The following is a 17,506-nucleotide window of genomic DNA, read 5'->3' as shown; positions in this document are numbered from 1 at the left end:
CATAACCCAGTGAACCTGAATGTATCCTGCATGTTAGCCTTAACACTCGTTAAGCGTTGAGCCACTTCCACACAGGTTACCCGCAACCCGTACAAGAATACCTGGCATTTGTCCGCCTGCACCTTTCACACAGAACCTAGCAAAGTACAAAATACAATTCAATCTAATCACTGTACATAATTGAGATTCTTCCACATTGAGGGCCATAAAATTAGCCGCAAATTGCCTTCCTGACCAAACACAGCAAATGGGAGCCAAGTCTCTTTTATCCCCCACCCCACCCCACCCCCATTCTGTGTCAGTATGTCAAGGAATAAAGGTGGGAAAATGCTGGCTTTGACAACGAGGATTCTTCTTATCGCGATGCCTTTTACACGGAGATCTTTTAAAATAGACGCATCCAAGACGTAACAGTACCCCCGTTACCTGCTCTTGCTTTTTACACAGGTGGGGGGAAAAAAGAGCCGCGTGGGATCCACAACCGGCCTGCAGAGTCCAGCAAAGGCGCTCTTGCCAATTTAGTTTTTAAGCCTGTTCTGACTTCATGCTATTCCATTTCACGCAGACAGTGTCCCGCCTCTGTCACAGCTCTGATCTCTTCCAAAAGCTTTGACTCCCCTTCTTGATCCGTTTTCGTCATCGAATTCAGTCAGTCCAGTGCAAAGAAATGCACATATTTTCCTTTGTGTCCCACTCTTGAGCCCACCGGAGAATGTGGAGTCCCACTGGATCCGAGCCCGCTTGATACCTTAACTCCCCCATCATCCGGTTCGCTCCCCCTCGCGGCTTTTCACACAAAGTCCTTGGAAACGGCATCGGCAAAGTTGGGCGCCGACAGGAGGATGGAGATGGTGCAGATGATGTTGAAGACGCTGAAGGCAACCAGGCACAGGCGGTCGATGACCGCGCCTGCAAACTTCCATTGGTCGGCCACGCACTCCGCCTGGTCCTGCTGGCGGAACCGATCCGCCATGTAGCGTACCTCCTCCAGGATGGCCTGAAGCAGCGGGTCCCCGTGGCCCGGGGCCTGGCACGGTCCGCCGGCCATGCCGACTCCAAAGCCGCCACCGCCGCCGGAGACGGTGCTGGGGCACCCGACCCCGTCCAGGTTGGGGGTGGGAGGCGGCGGGGATCCGCAGAGGTGAGGAGGCAGGTGCGGGGGTGGGCTGCGGGGCCCCACGGGGATGCTACTGCACCTCTGGGCGGCGTCACACAACAACGTGGGCTCCTCCGTCCCCTGGAAGTAGAGCAGATTCCCGTTGTTGGCGCTGGATTGCACGTGGAGGTGGGCTTGGTGGAGAGGGGCCAGATTCTGCGGCTGCAGTGGGTGCGGGGTTGGGTCGCCGTGGTTGGGGATGCTCCCGCTGTGGGAGCCAGAGGAGCAGCGGCGTAGGTGGGGGGCGCAAGGGGGCCGCCGGGGCTTTTCTGCCTCACCGGGCCGCTTCATCCGCAGGAACCATGCCACCCATTGGAGAAGGACCAGCTTCACCTGGACACAGAAGGTTCAGGAGCACCCTTCATCAGAACGAGAGAGGTAAATGGTTCCCCGTCTGTCAAAAAGTTATTGATCTATGCCTGTTGAATTATGTCGAGTTGCATGATGAATGGCTGCCATAACGCTACACCGGAGTCAGATTGGAAGAAATTAAATGCACTTCCTAGATTCGAGGTAGATGATTCCGCTTAGGTCAAAAAGTGATTGATGTATGGCCAGTTTTGTCCTGGGCTGCTCCCTGGACACTCTGGTGGGCAACAGAAGGATGCTAGCTAAGCTAACAGCTATGATGGACAGACCCTGCCACCCACTCCAGGCCACCCTGACAGCACCTTCAGCCAGAGACTGATACACCCGCACTGCAAGGAGGAGAGGTACTGCCGCATGTTCCTGCCGACGCAGAGCTGGAGTCATCCACAAGGGCAATGCCGCTTTACCCAAACTGCTGTGCGGATGCTACATCACTACCCCGACTCTCTCTGCGGCTCAGGTGAACAGACACTATGTTGTGAAAATGATCCGGGTTTTAGGATGGCAACATTTTCCAGCCAGATGTCCCAATGCGCTACTTTCAGTGTCGGCGCCATTTGCAGTCAGATTATGACCTGAAGTCGAGCTGCGGCACGAAGCAAGGAAAGGAAAACTAAGATGAGAGCGATGCGGTCTAAAAGGCATCCAGGCACAGCATACATTAAACCAGGCAGACTGACAGCGCCCAAGATGAGTCACTCGCTGCATGCATGGGGAGTCAGCGGGGGAGGAGAGAAAAATAAGTATAACCTAAATATGGATCAAAACGGGGATGAAAGGAGGGCTGTGTGGGGGAGTGTACAGCGGGAGCCTCACCCATTTGGGCATGTTCCCTCCGTTGGGATCGTGGTGGTGGTACTGTAGGACCACCACGGTGGCGATGACGGACATACCCACGATGATCATTATGCTGGCAAAGTACTGACCTGGAAGAGGAGAGAACAGGATTACGTTGAATTGTTTTGGAACGCGCATCGAAAGTACCCGCGACCAAAAAGCTCCCGGAACTTGAGCCAGAAAAACGGCGACGGTGACAACGGATCCGCTCGGTTCCAGGAGCCCTTTAGTTCCCAAGCAAAAATACGAATAAAGATGTACCTATGAGCGGCACCGAGTCGGACGTGGCCGGCATGATCTCGGCCACCAGCAACATGAAGACGGTCAGTGACAGCAAGACGGTGATGCCTTGAAAGAAACGAAATATTGAATCGATCCCATGCTGAAAGTAAACATGGATCCCGTGGCTGAGCGAGCAGCCAACGTTTCTTGATGAACAACCGCGAGGGCTCATCCATGATTTTTTTTTTTTTTTTTTTTTAATATGTTGTGTACTGCACAACTCCAAACACAAACGATTCCCAAAAATGCTTAGCTGGCAGAAATATTTGGGCGTAAAAGGAAAGAGAAAGGAAGGATGCCCTAGTGTCCTTACATAGAAGAGGCTTTTAGTTTTTTTGTTTTGTTTTAGTTTGTTTTTTACATTTTATGTCCGTTTTATTTGTTACTCTATCGTTCTGTTTCTTTTTTGTATGTTTTCTCATTTGTTATTCATCATGCTATTATCTTTCAATTCTCATTATTCTTAAAGAGAGAACTGTCCTGAAATGTATTTCTCATTGGATTTTTTTGCTCACCCAGCGAGATCTTCTCTCCGGAGTCTGCGGGCAGCACAAAGATGAGAAGCGTCATGGAGGACATCAGCATGCAGGGGATGAGCAGGTTGAGGGCGTAGTAGAGCGTCCTTCGCCGTATGGTCACCATGAAGGTCACGTCCGGGTACGGCTCCTTACAGCAATCGTAGAAAACCTCGTTCCGGGCGCCGGGCACCCCTACCGAGTCGAAATCTCGGCTTGGGTACAGCTGGGGGGGAGCTTGCGATAACCTGTACCTGTGTTGAAGGCTGACCTATGAGGTCCCACTCGCCGTTGGGCATGTAGCCCGAGATGTCGGCCTCGTTCATCTGCAGGTCCAGCAGCCAGCCGTCGTACGTCCACGAGCCGAACTTGAGGACGCACTTCTGGACGTCGAAAGGGAACCAGCGCACATCCACGTTGCACGTGCTCATGAAGATGCCTGCGAGGACGGACGTGATTGGACGACTCACCCCGGCACGTAAACGACATTGCATGGATTTTGTTTTCCTTTTCATGAAAAAAAAAAAAATTCATAGATAATGATAATAATCATAAATTACAGCAGTATGTAATCTTTTAAAGATACAGCGTGTAGAATTTAGTTGGTATCAGCGCCCTTGAAATAAGGCTCGTCTCATCCTGATATCGTGATTGGGACTCGCCCCATTCCATTAATTATTGATACATTTTTTTTGTATTGCATTTTTATTCCGTGGTCTCCAAGTGCGATCGAGAATCGTCCAGTAGAGCGCTTTAAGCAACAGTGATAGAATCATTAGTTGTTAAAAGCAGAACCTAAATATATGGGGGGCGGGAATAGAAAAAGAAAAAAAAAAAGGTACATTACTAGGAGAGCAATAGTGCAGTATGAAAAATTAAAAAAAAAAAATTGGTTGAAAAAGTCCTGCCATGAACAGTGAACATTTGCGAGTAGGTAACGCCTCCCTGAAATGGTGTACACTGCCCTGCACCTACCGGAAGGCAGCAAGAGGGCTCTTTTCACAACGAAGCTCCACAAAAAAACAGCCAATCGGTGAGTGATAGGTTCCAAAATGGGGTTTTTTGGGGGTTTTTTTTGGTGGAAGTAGTTGAACACTGTCCCTAATGTCATGTCCAGCGGGGCTATCATATTACATGCCTTGGCCGGCGCCTTGGTTGTTGGCGGCGTGCCTCGCGTCTCCTCCGCTCGCCTCCCGCAAGATATCCATCTTGTAACCTTGAGGCGACACTCACAAACAAGACTCGCTGGCTCTCTCTCGCTCTTGCTCTCGCTCCACACAGTCCCAAAAATAAACGTCCATCATTTTTAAGGAGCCTCGTTCTCACCAATGTGTCATTTGCAGGCCCCCGCGCTCGCAAATGTCGCCGCTTTTCCACATTTTCAGATCAAGTCTCCGCCAAAGTGTTCCAGAAAACTTCTTAAGATCTTTGGATACTCCGCAATTTAAAATGTGTTCTTTACACAACTGCAGACTGGGAGCGAGGCCTTGACTTGCATACAAAAAAATAATACTAAACGTTATCCTGCATATGGATTTGTTTGTGCGGCACCGGTGGTCGACTGGTTAGCACTCGGGCCTTCCTGTGACATTCCAAAAACATGCTTGGCAGGCTGATTGAAGACTCTAAATTGCCCCTATAGGTGTGAGTGTGAGCCCTGCAATTGGCTGCCAACCGGCTTGGGATGTCCCCCGCCAACTGCCCGAAGACGGCCGGGATAGGCTCCACCACGCCCGGGACCCTCGTGAGGAGACGCGTCTTTGAAAATGGATGGATGAATTTGTTTGTTGCAATCAGATTGAAACAAGCGCCTCATTCCGCCCCCCCCCCCATCCCCTCCCTTACTTCTCCCTGATCCTAATCTCGGCGGTGAGCTATTTACACGCCGCAGAACGCTATTAATAAACATGGCACAGAGGGCAAAGCGGCGGCTGCGAAACATGCCGGGCCTGCCTGCCTGCCAGCTCGGCGTAACGGCGCTCTGCGCTTCGGGGTTAAACAGGAAGCGTGTGCGGCCTATTTGGAGGCGCTGGCAATATGTCAACGGCGTGTTCACCTTGCGGGCGTCGGCAGCGGCGCGTGCTGAATGCTGAATTGTGAACGCAAAATCCTGCGCGTCGAGTGACGGCAGGACGAGGAGGGAAGGAGCATTAGGGCGATTGGCTCGTTCAGTTCATCTTACCTTATTTCCCCAATTTGACTTTGGACGAATTCTCCCACAATATTTCCTTTTTTTTTTTTTTTCTCTCAATTTAACATTTTGCATCCGCTATGAATTCCAAATTGTTCAACTCTAATTTTGACTGACGTCAGTCCAACTTTGTACTTTTTGATTTTGGAGCCAAAGAAATTCATAAGCAAACCTCGTGACTTTTAAAATGATGACTTCACACAAGTCTTTTTTTCTAGTGATAAAGGACATATTTTCTCGGAAAATTAAGACTCTGATATTACAATTTTTATTGACATTAAAGTACAAATTCGTTATTGATAGAATTAACAAAAATACGAACACAACCACAACTTTTTTTTTTTTTTTTTTTAACGATATTAGCCGACTGAGAATAGAGAAAAAAAGTTGTAATTTCACCAAAGTCAATTTTTGTTCTGACGTCTTTCTCCCATTTTGATGCTATTTTCAGCCTTGCTGCGATGCTTTTCGGTCCAAAAGTGTGAGCGACTTACCCGGAGGCAAATATTCAGCATAGCCGCTGGAGTTGACCAGAACGTTGGTCTTAAAGGTGGAGTCAAAGTCGTCGTCGGCGCTGAGGAACCGACAGGCCAATTAGAACATGTGAGTAGACACGCGTCTACGTGCGTACGTGCGTGCGCGTGTGTGTTTGATGCTCACCTGTTGTACAGCAAAATATCTGGCGTCCAAATTTGGTCGGTGGTGAAGCGAAGGTTTTTAACTCCGGGATGCTCGCTCTGGTTCCACTGGAGGTAGTGGTCGAACCAGCTCTTGACACACACATGCATGCATGTCATGGGGTTTCTAATTCACTTTTTTACCCCCAACCTTGCCCCCCGGGCCGGCCGCACCCACCACGTCCATGATCTGGATCAAACTGAGCGAGAAGGTGACGGTGAGCGGGTGCGAGTCATTCCCGACAGGGCGCTCCATGCGGTTGTAGTCCTTTAGCAGGCTCTTCAGCAGATTTCTCTGGTGAGGACCCCCCGAAGACACTGCAAAAGGATACGGGTGGGTTGCGGGGGGAACTGCAGTTTGTGAAGTTGCGGAGACCTCACTTCAGCCCAAATTAACCAATAAACTACAAAACGGATGCTTCATGTGGACACTTCCAAATTTGGGTTGAAAAGCTTTGCGTTGTTCAAACAGCCCAAATTAACCAATAAACTACAAAACGGATGCTAATGTGGACACTTCCAAATTTGGGGTGAAAAGCTTTGCGGTGTTCAAATCAATTGTTTTTGTTACCTCTTTTATCATGTGGCTGTGTGTTGGTGGCTTTTTTTTCCCCACATCCCACGGTGTGACCCTCCCATATTAGCCATCCTAGTTTGATAATTGAATGTTGCCCTTTGGCCAGCTTACCGATTAATTTCCGTCGTCCTTTTGTCACCTTTTATCACTATTTTCCGGCCGAGTTGGTGCCGCTCAATAAATTGTGCGACAAGGACGCGAGACACACGCAGTGAACAAAGTGTAATTAGTGTCAGGAGGAAACTTCATCAGGCTTATTAGGACACTAATGAACCTCTCATGAACGTATGAGGTTCACTTTCAAATAGTTGCCGCTTTTTTTTGGGAAGGGTGGGGGGGCAGCACAGTCTAGTGCTTGGTGTCAAACTCAAGGCCCAGGGGCCAGATCTGGCCCGCCATATCATTTTGTGCGGCCCGCGAGAGCAAATCAAGCATGTCGACTTTTCCACGATGTTTGCCAAAGTCTGAACCAAAATTTTAAATTGTCACATGTAAACCATCGTTACGTAGAGATATTGCAAGCATGATCTCATTACATGAACATAAACAATGGCTGAACTAACCATGATTCTTGATTTCTGATTTCAAAACGAGGTATCCGCCAATTTGTCGTTCTCCATTTACGTAATTTGTGGAGATGATCCAACATTTATCCACTTTCACAAAATTCACAGTCATAATGGCGCGCTCAAGGAAATCGTAACTACAATATGGCCCAGTACAAAAAGGAGTTTGACACCCCTGGTCTAGTGGTGAGTATCGCCACCTCACACTTCTAAGGTTCAGGGTAGGAATCTAGAAAATCGATGGATTGATAAACCATTACACTTAAAATAATACAAATGATGATAATGAAAAAATAGAATGAAATGTCCTGTTTTCTTCCACGTGTTCATTTCGGCAACTCCGGACCGTCACAGCGTCAAACTCGCTTCAGGTTTACAGATGGCACATCCGTGCTTTAGTTGTGTTCGTTTGTTCTGTTTGTTTGGGTTTTTTTTAAATCACAATATCTCCGTCATCTCGCTTGGGGCCGCTTTACGCCGACAACAAACGCACACGTGAGATGCTGTCAAGTTTGCCCAGCTCAGCCGCAGCAACACGTCCGACGCACACTTAAGCAAACACGAGGGATGCGGCAAGATGAAAGAGTGGCAAGCCACACGTGTGATTCCATTGATCCGTGCTCCCCTTCCCCCAACCCCCCGCTTCAGTTTGCTTATGAGTCACACGCGAAGATGACATGCCTCGCTGCGTCGTTTGCCACTCTGGCCGAGAGTAAGCAGAGCAAACAGGTGACCCGCCGCATCCTGCCCCCTTTCTCTCTTTCCCCCTTCAATTCCGCTTCGAATCCAGAATATCATCAAGAGCTCACCGTGGATCAACGCCGAGATTCCCGAGACGAGCAGAGCCGCCGAACGCCACATCCTGGTCGACGGAGGAGGAGGAAGAGAAGGAAGAGTGGCAGCAGACAGACGGGAAGGCAAGAATGAGGAAGAGGAGGAGGAGGAGGAGGAAGGAAGCTGCAGGAAAGCCAGCGAGACAGGGATGGAGCAGATGCCGGAGGAGAGAGAAAGACTAAGAGGAAGAGGTGGGACTCAAATGGAGAACACAGTGTAGCACAAATAATGAACTCAAAGGAAGCAATCAGCAGTCGGGGGAGGGGGGTTGATTTTGAGGTGACACCTTATTAAGGAGGGCACGATGCCGAGGAAGAGGAGGAGGAGACACACACACACACACATACACACACACACACACAAAGAGAAGAGCACAGAAGAAGCCTTTAGTGGTACTGCTATGGCATAGCTCAGGGGAGGGGGCTCTGTTTTCTTTTGCAAAGTGGATAATACAAGCTAACTAATCAATTGTATGTTAGATGTGAGCTCTCAAAGTGGATTGAATCTCAAAGTGGATGTGCACAGCGGAAAGAGTCGTCAGCAGTGCCTAAAACGGCTGCTTCAAACTCAAGCGGCCCGCTTCCCGCTATTTGTTCATGGCTAAGCCACGGCTGCTTCCAGCCAAAATGTCCGACTTGGTCTTTGGTTTCAATCAGGGCTCCTTCGACGCTTTGTCCCTCGTCTTAGGATAGACCCGTCTGCCCATATTCACATCGATCTTTTTAACAACCAAGGCTCCAAACGATCATCAAAATTTGTGACCACAGTGGAAGGCCGCCAGGATGGTGTGCATCTTTCAACTGGATTCCGCTCATTTGTCCTCCGCGGAATGCTGACACAAGCGTATTCGTTCGGAGGGCGTGGGAGGGCGAATGTGGCAGGGTGGGCTTCAATAGTGGATGCCAAGTAAGGATTGTGTCACGGCTGACGCTGTCGTCGGAGTCTCGGCTCCGGAAGTAGACTTCTGCCCTCTTTGGAGGCGGGGTTTGCCTGAGGTGGCGCTGTGCCGCCTCTTTTCACACTCCACACCACATCCAGCCAGGGAAGGCGGGTCTCAAATGACATGACATCCATCAGAGAGTGCCATTTTCCGAAGTGGGAATCAAGGAAGGGTTGGGAATGACACGTTGACTCTGTTGGGAAGCCACGTTCATCATCCTTCCTTGGCTTTCCGTGAGAGTAGAGGAATTGAAGGGCGGGCTCCCCCTTGTGGCTTGTTTTGTCACTGCACGCTGACCAACTTGGGGAAAATCCCGTTGGCCAAACGTCCACGTTGTTCAGTATTTTCCATGACAACCTTCTCACAGGAATGCAGACATTTTCTGCATTGACTGTCTCCTTCCACATTTCTCAAATGATTCAAATCTTTCAAACTCAAAGTTCATAAATACATGTAGCGTTTCTTCTTCTTGATGCATTTTTAGACCCGTTGAAAACATTCCAACTTGCAAAATCGTTTACCCGCTATGGTGATTATGCAATGCAGAAAATTAACTGACAATTCTCTAATACGCCGCCTTGTCGGGGAGAGGCGGTACCGCCGCGTTTAACAGCTGTGGCAATTAGCGACCGTGAGCATCTCGGCTTAGTTCCACATCGCCGGGATGCCAACAGGGTGATGCGAGGATGACACACGAGACTCAATGAAGACTGGCAGCACAGCGCACGCACGCAAACAAGAATAGACGTGCTAAGCTACGGCTTTTGGAGCACTCTCCGGCAATGGGCTTGAATTCATTCACAGGCTGGCAGGATGTTTGGAAGAAAACTAACATCTGGTGGGACACCTCATTAGCTAGACTAATCTCATAAGATTCATTGCCAAAGTAAGAATCCGCTGTCAATGCGAGCTTTTTCGAAAAATGCTCGACCATCCGTGCTCACAAGTACACCTTGGGGCACTTTAGTGTTCCATCAACCCGCCCTGCATGTTTTTGAAATGAGGGGAGGAAACCGGAGTACCCGCAGAAAACCCACGCAGGCATGCGGGGTGCGTGCAACCTCTTAAAGGGGCCCGATTCGAGCCCTCGACCTCATGCGAACCAGTCCGTACCGTCTTGAAATGAGGGGAGGAAACCGGAGTACCCGCAGAAGACCCACGCAGGCATGCGGAGTGCGTGCAAACTCTATAAAGGAAACCCGGGGCCCGATTCCAGCCCACGACCTCATGCGAACCAGTCCGTACCGTGCCGCTCATTGGATATCATGTAAAGTGGATTAGTCTGTGCCAACTTTTGAGGCCCAATTTTTGTTCCCATCCCAAAGCTGCTTAGTCAGACTCATCCAAGCATGTCTTTTATGGCCATACGGGTCCCTTCTGTCTTTCTCTTTCTCTCTCTCTCTCGCCCAACGCCCACTCTGTCATCCTACATTTAATACACTTCGCCTTCTGATTAGATAATACCATTCTTTATCCTGCTACTTGCCGGATCCGCCCGACCCCGCTGCCCCAACCACTATTATCTGTTGGTCCATCTGTCAGGCGGATTTGGATAAATAACCAAACGGGATGTCATTGTTATGACTTTTGCGCTTAATGTTCCACCTATTCACCCAAGGAGTTTGATATTTCATAAGCACATAAGTATGGCGTCTCTCTTGATTAAAGTTTAATCTGTCCAATAGATACTCATAACTCTTATTATAATCAGAAACATTTAGTCATCCCGCCCGCCCCCCGTCACCCCCAAATACTTAGTTAGTCCATCTGTAGAGTTCTATGGATGAGTCGGAACAGCCTACGAATCTCTTTGGGGTTCAAAATGGCACCCTTCCTAAATTTTGGGCACGGCTTCCTGAGACTTTTTTTGTGGGTCTTCAAAAAAGCCTGCCGAATTTCATGGTGTTAAATGAAACTGGCTTTAAGGGCTAAATTATCAAAGTTTCTTGAGGAGTAGTCCATCTTTGAGTAACCCCCAAGATTGGTCAGCGTGGCCCTAAAATGGCCGCTTCCAACTAAAATGGGAGACTTGCACCGCATTTTCGGGCATGGCTTCTTCAGACTTTTTGGTGGGTCTCCGGCACATGCCGGCCAACGTCGCGTTGCTCAGTCAAACTGGCGTACGGGCCTGAATTTTCAACAAAGAAACGAATGCCGTTTCAATTGGGCTTACTCGGGCCCTACATAGTGATGTGATTTTTGGCAACACACATGCACGTATGCCCGCACACGCAGACGGATGATTGTTTGCCTTTGCAACATCTGCAAGTTGAGCCTGCACTCTCACTAAGCCCGGCCGGCTTTAACGAAGACGTCCTGATGCCGGGACCACGGCCAGGCAAGGGAATAAATGCATGGGACATGTCATGGATATAAGTGCGTGTGTGTGTGTGTGTGTGCGCGCATGTGTGTGTGTGTGTGTGTGTGTGTGTGTGTGTGTGGTCATTGGTCACATGTCAGCATTATATACACAAGAGGTTGGTAACCTCATCTGGAATCTAAGGGTGGAGCTCCGTCATGAGCAGGCTGCTAATGGACCGGGCCGCTTTGTTCGACGGAGCGTGTCCATGGCGATTGAATTTGATGATCTGATGACATCACGCCACTAATGCGCATTGCAATGAATCTTTTTTTTTTTCCAAGTATACATTGATTAATCTTTACCTTCTTTCTTTTTTTGTTGTTTGCTTAAAGGAAGGACGTGCAACAGGACAGGTGTTTTTTTTTTTTTTTTTATTCCAGAGGGAGTAGGATTTTTCCAAATTTGAAGAAATAGCAAATATCGAGCTCGCTTCTCGAAAGGTAAGGTATTCACAAACTCATTGTGTTGTCTGTCCGACAAATTGGATACGGAATATTTTCCAAGCTGTAAATCATGTCACGTCATCAATATAACCGCGCTGATGACTAAAAAATGGCAAACTGCGGGAATCTCTTTTCCCTGTTTTTTCTTAAAACGTATAGAAACAGCATTAAAAAATAACTTGCATTAGGCCTTCGGACTCCATACGGTCAATGTCGAGCAGAATCCTCGGTTCTGTTGGTCAGTCCTCACATGGGTCTCTGTTTGTTCTAGAAATCGGCCAATCTAAAATGTCGAAAATGGTGGACACATTTTAAACAAGGAGTTGAGAATCCCTCAACAGATGTTTCTTTTTATGTGCAAGTTCTTAAAGAGTGATGGCGATGTATCCAATGTAAGATATTTAATGACTGGAAATCGGTTAGTTCTCACGTCAACCGGGCGCTCTTCTTTCTAACATGTCCTCTCTCCCCTTGAAATGGAGCCAGTCACCATGGAGCGCTCCTCCTCCACCTCCACGGTCAACATTTCCCCGCTGGACGAGAGCGAGGTGGAGGAGCAGCGTTCCCTGCTGCCCCCCGCCAGGACGCTCTCGCCCCGCCGGGCCTGCCCCCCTCAGTGCGGGCTGCACCCGGCCGTCCAGAGGTGCGCGGGTCACGCGGTGTGGCTGGACCGCACCCAGGCCATGGCCACCATGCCTTTGTACAACGGCTACCTGTGCGCCCGAGCCTCGCCGTGCTCCCCCAAGAGGGCCGCCGACCATGTCAAATGCAAGGAGAAGAAACGTCAGAGTTGTTCCAGGAAGGAGCGGAGACAAAAGAGCGCAGGAGCTTCCAGACTCCAGGAGAAGAGCTGCACTTTTCATGACGGCGCCCCCGCCAAAAGCTCCAGGAGGGCCCCGGTCCCGAGCCTGGAGAGGCGGGCTCCTCCCTCCTTGGAGATGAGGCAGAGCCTCCCGGAGATTCGGATCACCGGCAGGGACGACGAGGCGCCCCGACCCGGCAAAGAGTCGCCGCCGCAGCTGCTGGATCGGGATCGGGGTCTCCTGCCGGGGGCCCCCTGCAACTCCAGCCCCAAGCGCAAAGCCGAGGCCAAGGACGACCACTACTGGAAGACGCACAGCATCGGGTGGCGGCTGGTGCGCAGGAGGGCGCTCTTCCTGCGCAGGCGGCGGCTCAACGACTGCGCTCTCGCCGTGGGGATTTTCGGCGTGGTCATGATGGTCATGGAAACGGAACTCTCGTGGAGCGTCTACAGCAAGGTCCGGTATACTCGTCGCAGCTTTTGTGTGTTTTGTTTGGCATGATGTGGCACGTACGAGTCTAGTGATCACATATATTTCGAACGGATGATCCCACCGACTATTTGAGTCATCATCGCGTTTTTCTTTACTAAACACCAAAACTTGCACGCGGTCCTGGGTATTATTTTTGTTCGCTCGGAATCACCATCTTTCTGTTCAATCACGCATTGTCTGTGACTGAGCGTGTATGGCCACGGAAGGTGGGGCCAGACCTGCTGAGTGACACGGATGACCGGCGCTTAGCGGCGAGCCAACTCCCCCCAAAAGTTTGAAAGGTGCCATTTTAGAGAAAAGGTTCCATTTTGGGCCACTATGTGATCAAAATCAAAACCGCGTGATCCTAATTGCTTCATAGAAGGCCATGATCAAGGACTCAAATGTAAATACATAGACCGGATCTGAAAAAAAAAAAAAAAAGTGATATCGGTGCAACCCGAGTCCTGTTTCTTAGAGAAGGCTATGGAACAGGCATGAAAAGTGCAACACCCATAAAATCGTGCCGGTGACATCCTGCAAGTGGATGATTCCCGTGTGTGTAAGATTATCGAGGTCTTGACCTGTGCTATTGTGTGTGTGTCGCTCCCACAGAGTTCCGTCTACTCACTCTCGCTCAAATCCGTCATCAGCCTGTCCACCGTCGTCCTGCTCGGCCTCATCGTAGCGTATCACTGCTGCGAGGTGCAGGTAACCCGACAAATGAGACGTTGAATGAGCACACGCGGAAGCTTCATCTGGCATCTTTTGACAATCCGGCAATGGTAGTTGTACGTCCACGACAGCAGCGCCGAGGACTGGCGCATCGCCATGACAACGGAGCGCCTGGCCCTCATCGCGCTGGAGCTGGCGGCGGCGGCCATCCATCCGTATCCGGTGGGCCTGCTGGCCTACTTCCAGCGGCGGACGGCGCCGTCGGCCGCGGCGCTGTCCGAGACGGAGCTGGAGATCGTGCTCGCGCTGCCCATGTTTCTCCGGCTCTACCTGCTGGGCCGCGCCATGATGCTGCACAGCAGACTCTTCACCGATACGGCGTCGCGGAGCATCGGGGCGCTCAACAAGGTACCCGAGGCAGTGGCTGTCAAACATTTGGAACGAGTCCTACCCCATCAAAAATGCATCCAAGTACCAAGTTGAAATACAACGGGCCCAAGGTTCGAGCTCGACTTTGGATCTTACGGAACGGTACAAATAGGGCGAATGTAGCATTGCACGGTTTCGGTGTGGTTCGGTCTGATACAATCTGGTATGCCAAGTTACCATGTGGTTTGGTACCCTACGGTATGATATAATACAATTTGTTTTGATATGGTACAGTTTGGTTCGGTATTGATGACTAGTTTGGGATGACATCATACACTTTGACACGCTATGAGACACTTGTGCACGGTATGATCGAGTTTGACGTCCTGTTTTCTTGTAGCACGGTATGGTAACACTTCTGATATAGTAGCGTACAGTTTGGCGTGGCACAGTTTGGTCAGGCAGATTGGCATGGTATGGTCGTTTGGTTTGGTATAATCGTTTGGTGTAGTGCAGTTTGTCTGGTCAAGGTAGAGTTTGTTATAGTGCGGTACAATTCAGCATGGTGTATCATGACATCAAATGGAACATTTTGGCTCAATATGCTACGGTTACAATTTGTCCCCCCCCCCAAAAAAAAAACTGAATAAATAAATTCCAAATTCATTCGGTGGTGCTGCTGTTTTGGTCAGCAACAGAGAGGCAATGTGTGAAAAGCCACCAAACTCACTCCCTGGGTCTTTCTCGTGTCATTTAAGAAAAATGACCTTTGTCTTGCTCAGGGGTCACCAACATGGTCCCCGCGGGCACCAGGTAGCCCATGAGGACCACATGAGGAGCCCGCCAGTGCTGTGACATTGTGATTTGCTGGCAGAAATTAGGATGCAAACAGCGGCAGTTATTGTGTGACATGATCAGAGTCTGAAAATTAAAATCATCAAGTATTAAAAAAAATTACACATGCTCATATTTATCAAAAGGTCATTTGGACAAATGTGTTATTTCAAACATAGATCAATTTGGTATCCCCTCACACAATCAGTATACATGAAGTGGCTCTCGCTCTCAAAAAGGTTGGTGACCTTTGGTCGAGCTCAACCTTCGATCCACTCCAGACAGCCGCATTGCGAGCGTGCCGTCCTATAATCCGAATCTGAACGCTCGTCAGATCCACTTCAACGCGCGCTTCGTGGGCAAGACCCTGATGACCACCTACCCTGGCACCGTGCTGATGATCTTCAGCGTCTCCCTGTGGATCCTGGCGGCCTGGGGGCTGCACGTATGCGAGAGGTCACTGCTGCTACATTTTGAAGTCGTGCTTGGGTGAATTATGATTGAAGGATTTAAACGAACCCATTTTTCATCCATATTTTCAGACACCACAACTACAGGGACTTAAGCAGTAACTACATGGAGGCCCTGTGGATGGTGTCGGTCACCTTCCTGTCCATCGGCTACGGGGACGTGGTGCCTCACACCTACTGTGGACGCAGCATCTGCCTCCTTACCGGAATCATGGTGAGAAGACTTTTTTTTTCTTATTTTGGGGAGTGACAGGGGGGTAGATGAATGTTTTAAAACGTCTGCCCGCAGGGGGCCGGCTGCACCGTCCTGGTGGTCGCAGTGGTGGCCAGGAAGCTGGAGCTGACGCGGGCTGAGAAGCACGTTCACAACTTCATGATTGACTCGCACATATCCAAAAGGGTTCGCTCGCCATTTTCACGCCATTTAGTGCTTATCCGGTCTCTTCCGGTGAGTACGAAACTGTCATGTGAATGTTTCCGTCGGTGCAGATGAAGATCGCGGCCGCAAACGTGCTGAGGGAGACTTGGTTCATCTACAAGCACACCAAACTCTCAAGGGAGAAAGACCACACCATGGTCCGCATGCACCAACGCAAACTGATGCTCGCCATCCACCAGTAAGACGCCTCGCCTTCGGGAAAATCAGTCTTATCCTCTTGTGTTCATGCAATCAGATACATGATCTTAGTAACTGTCACCAACTGGATTTAAGAAACTGTAACAGAGTAACTCAAAACTGTAAAAAAAAAAAGATGAATGGGTGCCACTTTGGGGGTTTCCGTCAACATTTAAATGTCAACGCATCGTAAAAAGCATACGTTCATGTGTGCACCGTCCAGGCTCCGGCGCGTCAAGATGGACAAGCGGATCCTGGCGGACCAAGGCAGCACGCTGGTGGACCTCTGCAAGGTGAGAGAGGCAAGTGCTCTCACTGCTTTGCGAATCTCAAGCCAAGTGCCAACGCACCGTTGTTGTGACGTGTGTCTGCTCTGGGACCGCCTCAGTTGCAAACCACGCTGTCCGACGTGCTGGTGGAGGTGCAGGGCTGCCGGGCCGAGTTGGACGCTCACGTCCACGGCTTGGAGAAGCACGTGGAGGAGCTGCACGAGGGCTTCCGAGGCCTCATGCCGCTGCTGACCAGCACCTTGTCCATGCAGAACTCCTCCATACGCCACCTGCTACGCGAGAGGGAGAAGGTCGACGCTGCCGGAAGGCATGAGGACAGGTAGAACGAAAACTGGTTGTCTGACACCCCCTAGATGGAGGAGCCGAGTATTGCGGAATAGGAAAATGCTGCTCGAGCAGCGGAACGCCGGTCGTAAAAGTGGACTTGAACCGAAACTCTTCCGAAAAAGTTCATGTTCCAAACATGTTCTTTTGTAGGTCACATCGTTGGTGGAGGGAGTTCGCAAATGTACATTCAAAAAATTGAAATTCATGTACGTTTTTTTTTTTTTTTGCTACTTTGTGTGATGCCACTTATGAGTCCCCCCAGGAATCTGCAGGGCAAAAGTGAGCCGAAGGAGGACGTGAGCCATTGCCTCAGGACTCGGGAACTCCGGTTCCTCGAGAGCCACATCCTGTCTGTTTTCGAGCTCTCCCGAATCCAACACACCCGATTCAATTGATCATGATCGTTTCAGGCTTCTTCAGCGCTTGCTGATGAACTGATCCTTTGAATCAGGTGCGTTGTTGTAGGGGAGGGATGGAAAACAGGCAAGATACGGCTACTGAGGAGAAGCTTAGTAACGCACAGCATATTTATGATTCCCAAGCCAAGTACTTTTTACTTTGTTGTAGTTTTAGTTTTATGTGGTGGCTTACTCAAGAGCAGGTGTTATGAATTGAGTGCGATGTGTTCATTTCTGGTTCCGGGTTAAAGCCGATGATTTTTATTGAGGGTATTCCAAGTTGGTATACATCAAGCAATTGAGGGTCTCAATTGGGGAAAAAAAATTGAACCTTGAAATTAAATAAAACGTACAATGTGTACTATTTGTTTATCGTTCATTATGTTTTACTCGCTTCTAAGCACAATTGAATATGTATTCGTAACTTACTGAGAAATAACAGGTACAAACAAGTTTGAGGATAAACCTGCTTTAATTTTCCAATGATTTTTTGGGGGGGTGGGG

General features: G+C 49.6%; 3 protein-coding genes and 1 long non-coding RNA gene across 6 annotated transcripts; 2 read left to right on the top strand and 2 right to left on the bottom strand.

Annotated features, from left to right (window-relative positions):
- Positions 1-277: 277 nt before the first annotated feature.
- On the bottom strand, positions 278-6,169 carry LOC109514574 (CHRNA7-FAM7A fusion protein-like). The gene is made up of 7 exons (XM_019867804.1): positions 6,011-6,169; positions 5,845-5,924; positions 3,431-3,598; positions 3,160-3,354; positions 2,624-2,710; positions 2,342-2,451; positions 278-1,489 (listed from the first exon to the last, which is right to left on the bottom strand). The coding sequence occupies exons 1-7, from the start codon at positions 6,145-6,147 to the stop codon at positions 791-793; spliced, it is 1,476 nt and encodes a 491-aa protein (XP_019723363.1). The 5' UTR covers positions 6,148-6,169; the 3' UTR covers positions 278-790.
- LOC109514657 (uncharacterized) lies at positions 2,431-3,508 on the top strand. The gene is made up of 3 exons (XR_002168023.1): positions 2,431-2,685; positions 3,164-3,301; positions 3,425-3,508. It is a non-coding gene; the product is annotated as an uncharacterized LOC109514657 (long non-coding RNA).
- Positions 3,566-17,306, top strand: LOC109514562 (small conductance calcium-activated potassium channel protein 1-like). 3 transcript variants are annotated; one of them, XM_019867775.1, is made up of 11 exons: positions 3,566-3,637; positions 5,831-5,957; positions 12,236-13,008; positions 13,639-13,734; positions 13,813-14,106; positions 15,236-15,357; positions 15,444-15,585; positions 15,661-15,771; positions 15,861-15,988; positions 16,211-16,289; positions 16,376-17,306. In XM_019867775.1, exons 3-11 carry the CDS (start codon positions 12,241-12,243, stop codon positions 16,598-16,600), a joined length of 1,965 nt encoding a protein of 654 aa, XP_019723334.1. In that variant the 5' UTR covers positions 3,566-3,637; positions 5,831-5,957; positions 12,236-12,240; the 3' UTR covers positions 16,601-17,306. The 3 variants fall into 3 exon arrangements, with proteins under 3 accessions (XP_019723334.1, XP_019723335.1, XP_019723333.1); XM_019867776.1 differs by lacking the exons at positions 3,566-3,637; positions 5,831-5,957 and adding an exon at positions 11,701-11,751; XM_019867774.1 differs by lacking the exons at positions 3,566-3,637; positions 5,831-5,957 and having other exon boundaries at positions 11,864-13,008.
- On the bottom strand, positions 6,155-8,274 carry LOC109514545 (neuronal acetylcholine receptor subunit alpha-7-like). Its single transcript, XM_019867733.1, has 2 exons — positions 7,980-8,274; positions 6,155-6,345 (listed from the first exon to the last, which is right to left on the bottom strand). The coding sequence occupies exons 1-2, from the start codon at positions 8,029-8,031 to the stop codon at positions 6,155-6,157; spliced, it is 243 nt and encodes an 80-aa protein (XP_019723292.1). The 5' UTR covers positions 8,032-8,274.
- Positions 17,307-17,506: the final 200 nt, after the last annotated feature.

Source organism: Hippocampus comes, unplaced genomic scaffold (assembly GCF_001891065.2).
Source record: "Hippocampus comes isolate QL1 unplaced genomic scaffold, H_comes_QL1_v1.1 scaffold207, whole genome shotgun sequence".
Lineage (NCBI taxonomy): Eukaryota > Metazoa > Chordata > Actinopteri > Syngnathiformes > Syngnathidae > Hippocampus > Hippocampus comes.
The sequence above is the reverse complement of the archived record's forward strand: the minus strand, read 5'-3'. Positions and strand labels throughout refer to the sequence as shown.